The sequence below is a fragment of the Fukomys damarensis genome, unplaced genomic scaffold, assembly GCF_012274545.1.
Source record: "Fukomys damarensis isolate Sample0158 unplaced genomic scaffold, DMR_v1.0_HiC HiC_scaffold_24, whole genome shotgun sequence".
Lineage (NCBI taxonomy): Eukaryota > Metazoa > Chordata > Mammalia > Rodentia > Bathyergidae > Fukomys > Fukomys damarensis.
Window position 1 is genome coordinate 20,742,118 of NW_022900936.1, and position 6,232 is coordinate 20,748,349.

General features: G+C 37.6%; 1 protein-coding gene across 2 annotated transcripts in view; it reads right to left on the minus strand.

Moving 5' to 3' along the window:
- Ncam2 (neural cell adhesion molecule 2) overlaps positions 1-6,226 on the minus strand; it is a 454,995-nt gene extending 448,769 nt beyond the window's left edge. For both annotated transcript variants that reach the window (XM_010608552.1, XM_010608553.2), the window contains exon 1: positions 6,086-6,226. In XM_010608552.1, coding sequence (XP_010606854.1) covers positions 6,086-6,140 — 55 coding nt within the window. In that variant the 5' untranslated portion in view covers positions 6,141-6,226. The remainder of the gene's footprint in view (positions 1-6,085) is intronic.
- Between the last annotated feature and the right edge of the window lie 6 nt (positions 6,227-6,232).

Genomic DNA, 6,232 nt, shown 5'->3' on the forward strand with positions numbered 1-6,232 from the left:
TATGATAACGGAGGATTGATATAACTGAGGCTGAAAGTGAGCACTCAGTAAAATTTAGTTCTTTCGTAACGCTGAACTTATCAGGTCTCACGCACATCATTTAATTTTAAATTAATTATATGGAGTCTTTTTGTCATTTTACAACATTGTAACTCTTCACTGCTCAATAGTTTGTTGATTTATTAATGACTATTTGGCTTTTTAAATTTGTATTTTTTGTCCTCTTAATTATCATCATGGAGTAGTATTATCCCCCACCCCACTAGCAAATTTTCAAACAATACATCACATATATTAAAAAACGGACAATGAAATAGATGTCAGCAAGTCTAGTAATTGCAACAAACTCCTAACTATAATTGATAGAGGCAAATCAAATTATTTCTTTGTAAGTTACTTTCTTCAGCCATGAAACAAAGCTAATAATCTATTGGGTTCTCGATGGTTATAAGTTTTAAAGTGATTGCAGGCACTTTGGAAAAGTGCTCTGTACTGTTTCAAGACGCTGACATTAAACTCACGGCGCGCTCTCAATAAATATTTTTTAATTAAGTGACAAAAATCACAAAATTTAAATACCTGTTACTCTGACCCAAAGATATCTTAGATTAATATTTTTAATCTGCCCAAAATTTGCCACTAAGAGAAGTGAATCAAGAATTTGGAGACTAAAGCTGTAGTTACCATTTTCCTTTCCTACTTTGTCTTTAGTAAATCACTTATTGTAATTGTGTGCCCATCTTAAGTCTTCTGATGCTAATGCCAGCCCTTTGAAAGAATTCATAATACAAAAGAGCAACCCATTCCTGCCATCTGCTGGCAAATTGTGAAAAGCAAATTTGCTCTATCACTATTACTATAAGTGGCGCCCCCTGCAGTTGTTCATTCCACAACCTGTGTAATTCTTCTAGTATTACTGCCTCATTTGTGTGTGGGATAGGCAGTCATTTAATACATGCTCTATATACGTGGGTAAATGATAAATAAGTATGCCTCACCAAGCACATAAATAACCTCTGCTCCATCTTTTTCCAATTTTAGAACATTTAGATGATTTTTGGAAAATGAATAATGAGCTATTTTTAAGCATGAATGAATTCACCTTTGTTTTTATTACTAAAAAAGGGAACAAAACCTGGCATAGTAGGGTTGATATTTTACAAGATGCCATGCATGTCTATTATCACAACTATATCTCACAGCTGAGCATGAAGAGAAACTCGTCAGCTATTTTTACATCAAATTTTCAAAAAAGAAAACAGTGTTCTTGTAAGTGTAACGTTTCTTCAAAGTCAAGAGATTCTTAGTAGCATAGGGTCATGTGACTCCAGAATTGATGTGTTCTCCTCTGATTTTTTTCAATACATAAAGTGGGGCCAAGAAGATTTTGATCACTTGACTTAAAATTTATCAGACTCCCAACTTTTTATTGCTATGCCTAAGAATGTTCCTAAAATTCTCCATCATGCCCCTCAGTTATTTAAATTCAAGGAAATCTGTTTCATTACGTCATGGCTTTCTAAAATGTCTTTTGATGTTTGATCAATCTTTAGGTGCACAAGTGAACGTGTGAAACAGAAATATGTTGGTATTTGGGATTAAAGTTACTGCTATTATAGTTATAAATAATTAAAAGTTATTAAAGTATTTAAAAGTGTGCCATGGTGATGCACTTTTATTGGCTAAACAACTAAAGATTCCTTAGCTCTATGAAATGCGGGAATATTACATTTAATGAAGCCATAAAAGCACTGGTTACATTATAAAAAGTATTATCTTATCATGGAATTTGGAAAATTAAAACTAATTTATAATATTTTAAACAGGCCTATCTCAAATATAATTGGGAGAGTATAAAGGAGGCAGGAAATTCAGAATTTAGGTCAATAAAAACCTGGAAAAAAAACATATTGCCTTTATAAGAACATTAAAATTACTAAATTAATTTTGCATACACCAACACCCAAAGGATTAATTTTGTTTTAGACCAAACTAAACCGAACAAAAGCAATTCCACTCCCTCTGCAACTTATCGAGCACTTTTCTTCCTGGCCTCAAAAGTTCATTGCTATGAGAGATGACCTTGAAAACAGATGAGTTAAAATGATTTCCCAAATGTCAAAAGCCAGAGAAAGCAGCAGCATCCAGTGCAGAGCCTCAGATTGTGAATTCTGTTTGTTTCTCTTCACATTGCGCCCACACAAGGAAACAGACAAAAACAAATCACTGTTCACTTGGTTACCAGCCTCAGTCTCCCTAGCTCCTTTTGGACCCCACTACCAACTAGCTCTATTTTGGAAAGCACATTTTATTTACAAATTTTTATAAAGCTTGCCTTTATTCTTTTACTGAATGAGGTTCTTTTGTTCCATTAATTGCTCGTTTAGTAGGCTATAACCTCTGGGAGAACATTAGCCCCCTGTGTCGTTGAACAAACTCATCTGACACTCGGGACCCACCAACTTCTCTTTCCTTTTGCATGGGCTGATTGAGCAGGAGAAATGAAAGTGAGAGAATGATCTGCTTGGCTCCTTTGACACAAAGCAAGGGAGGGAAACCTCTAGGTTGTTCACTGGCAATAAAGATATTAACTTACATAACCTATCTTCTCTAAGAGCAAATGAATATGCAGTTGCTTCAGTGGAAACACTGCATAACAAAGCCTGCAGCCAAGAAAGACAGTAACACTGAGAAAGGATGTGAGAGAGGCTGAGTCTGAGCAGCCTAGAAAGAGGATGAGTTTGGAGAAATCTCTCCTATGGGCCTGAAACTCACAGACCCTCACAGACCCTCACAGACCCTCACACACCTGTGCTCTATTTTTAGGAGATGCATGTCTCTAATGAACAATGACTTAACAGCACTTGCGCAGAAAGAGTAACCATAAGCAGATGCCCGGTGTGACAGATTAACCTGAGAATTCATCCTCCTCCCCATCTCATGATTTTGGGCTCAAGTAAGTGTTCTAAGGACAGAGGGAGTGGATTGCAAGAGAGATGAATAGCACTGTTCTTAACCTTAGGTTTTAGCGCACCAGTGATTTTATTTTATATATGTGAACAAGTAATGGGGGTTTCGGAATCATTCTTGGGTGATTTGGTAAAAGAATAAGATAATCATTTTAAACGTTGAAAAAGTTTCAGGAAAGCAACCCATACATACTACATATTGAGAATTTGCATTTACAAAATTGCAAAAGGCAAATACATCGTGAATCTGAGACTTGAATTTTTACTTGAGAATTATGACAACTGAGACTGCAATTAAATTTTGAACAGAAAGCAAAAGTAACTGCAGAAGTGACAGTGTTCTAGAATATCCTTTCCATGGACAGTGAAAATCAAACTTGACAAATTCCAGCCTTCTTCCTTAGGTCCCAAGCTTGTAGTAGAAGCCAATGGCTTTTTAAGAAGCCTTTCTACTATACTAAAAAGCTCTCACTACAGTAGAACAATAACATTTTGTTGAAAGTTGGGAGTAGAACTATTAGGCCTCGTTAGCTAATTATGGTATTGGCATCCACTTAAGTTTGTCAGCTTTTCACTTCTGTCATTTTCTTCCTTTCAACTGCTGTGGTTCAAAACGTTTTGACTACTTAAAAGGGAATACATCATCGTTGCCTTTCCTCAGTCTAACTGCACACCACTTTCCAAAGCAATAGCTTGAATCATGCTTCATAAAATCCCCTGCAAGTATATTGTTGGAAACATAAATCAGCAAGCTGGGGTTTTCGTATTTCTAAGGCGAGCCCAGGGATCACTGACTGCTGGCTTTTCCATGCCCCCATTTACAAAAGAATAAACAAAATTAGGAGTACACTAGGTTCACTTTTTTAAAGACAGCTCCCAGTGGTGTATCTGATATCCGCTGCTGCATCCTTAATTAGAGAACAAAACAGCAGCATACAGGAATTAGATTCTGGAATGAGGATTTCTATTTCCAAGCGTCTCTGAATTCATTAAGGCACATGGCACCGAAGTACTAGATGTTGGGTGTCACAAAAGCCAGTCCTTCTAATATGCTTCAATGGCTCTGTAAGAGCCATGCATTTGGAAACTGTACTAGATATCTTCTTTCCAATGATGCTCTCTTCCTACCCTGTTTCATTACCGTGAATACGGGCTCCCCTGAAGGCATGCTTCCATTTCAGAGTCCTCCTTTATAACCACCTCGTATTCTGATAAGAAATTGGCTGAATCAAATTTTCTAATAGATGTGACATGTACATACCCAAATTATGCATGTCTGTGTGTACTTGTACGATTAAAACCTGGGACTTAAATATTCCTAGATGACCCTTCTATCTCTAAATTCCAACACACTTAGTGTCTGCAATGATAGATGCTCAGACTCCATAAATGAGACACTTTTCTGTTGCAAACAACTCATAACGTAATCATAAGTCTGCATAAACTTGTTTCTTAGGATTTATATTTCTCCACACCACCTACACTTATTTAATTGCAGTTGTATTTTAACTGCAATGTTCAGGGACTCTTTCTCAGTATTGTGAAATATCTTTCCATGTTACAAAGGAACACTTACATACAATTAGCAGATCTACAAAAACGAAAGCAGCACATCTGTGGGGATATCCATTTGTGTACATCCATATTTGCCATAAGAGTGTCTGAATTAACAGAATGGTCTAACGCTAGCTCCAGTTGAACCTATCCACAATTCCTCCAAGACCATAATATTACGTACTCTGGCTATTATGGGAAAATGAGCAGCATCTTACCAAGACACTTTACAAACTACAGCAATATCCAGCATTTGCATTATTTCTGAACATAAAACCTGCACCCAATCGTGTTTTATCAGCCACTAATACTATAGCTTTGGGGAGGAGAAGGGCAGAGAAAGGAAGGCTTCACATCCAAAATGTCAAGCCCTGCTGAAGAATGACAGAAGGACTGCAAGAGCAGGAACGACCGTTTCTGGGTTTAAAATGGAGCTCTACCACCCCCTGCTGGACCACCGGAGCAACACCGAGGAGGCTAAAAATGCTTAGAATCGATATAGTGAAGATATTTTAACTTATCTTGCAATTTAATATTTTATTTAAAAATTCATGCTACATTGATAAGATTCTCTGCAATTATTACACATCACGGGACCACTGCAATCGCCTCCTTTAGAGACTTCCGCCAATGCATATTTTAGCATTTTGTTTCCTCAATTAAATGTCCAAACTTGTGTGGACTGTTGAAAATGCTTCCATCTATTGTACAAATATTTCATGTGAACGTGTGCTACCTATACAAGCAAGATAAATTCATATCTCTCTCCAGATCAGCAGAGGTAGCACCACAAATTCTCCCTCAGGTTATTCTACTAGGCTATTCTTCCCCCCCCAGATCTAAAAGCTCCCACCAGTTGTCCATAACCCTAATAAAATCCCTTGCAAGAATAATTACAATCTCATGCTATAAAATAGTTATATTTTTTCGATGTTAACAAGGAGGTGGGGGCTAAAATGAATGACTGCAACACATCCCCAGTTTTATGCATTTGCTTTCATACACACAACCTCCACGGCCCTTCTTAGTTTCCAACATAAATAAGCCATCATCATTCACTTCATAGTCAGGTCTTGGGAAAGAGAAAAAAAAAAAAACTCTCTAAGAATTGAATTTCGTGCACACGACAGGGATATTTTACAAACGAGTTTAATGCTTATAGTTTTTGCTGCTTCTGTAAAACAGCATCATAACCCTTTCTTCCACAACCTCTGATATTTAAGTATCAATACATACCAACAGACTCATTCAATTTTTAAAACTGAAAATCAGAGAAAGCTAGAATCACAGGGGGGTAAAAAGGCAGTCTGCCTCAATCTCCTGCTCACTGATGCCCATCTGCAAATCTGCATTTTCTCCTCTTTCCTCATTTGAGGGTCTCCACAAGACAGATACAATTTTAGGGACAGCCAAAAGAAAGAGCTAAAATAATAAAGATAACAACAGTCACTGTAACTTTAGTTCTTTTAAATTTTTTTTTGCTCCTGTGCCTCCCTCTTTGCCTCTCTGGGTTGGGTGGAAGGGGGAGGGAAAGTAAATGTAATAAAGCACCACACTCCTACCTTGCCCGCTACAGACAAGCAACCCGAGCAGGTAGAAGGAGAGGAGGAGGCTCATGTTCAGGACGTGACACTGGTGGACAATTCCAAAGTTATTAAGTCCAGCCCCGGAGAGAGAACCTTCCGCTGCCCGGCCGCCCGTCGAGCCCG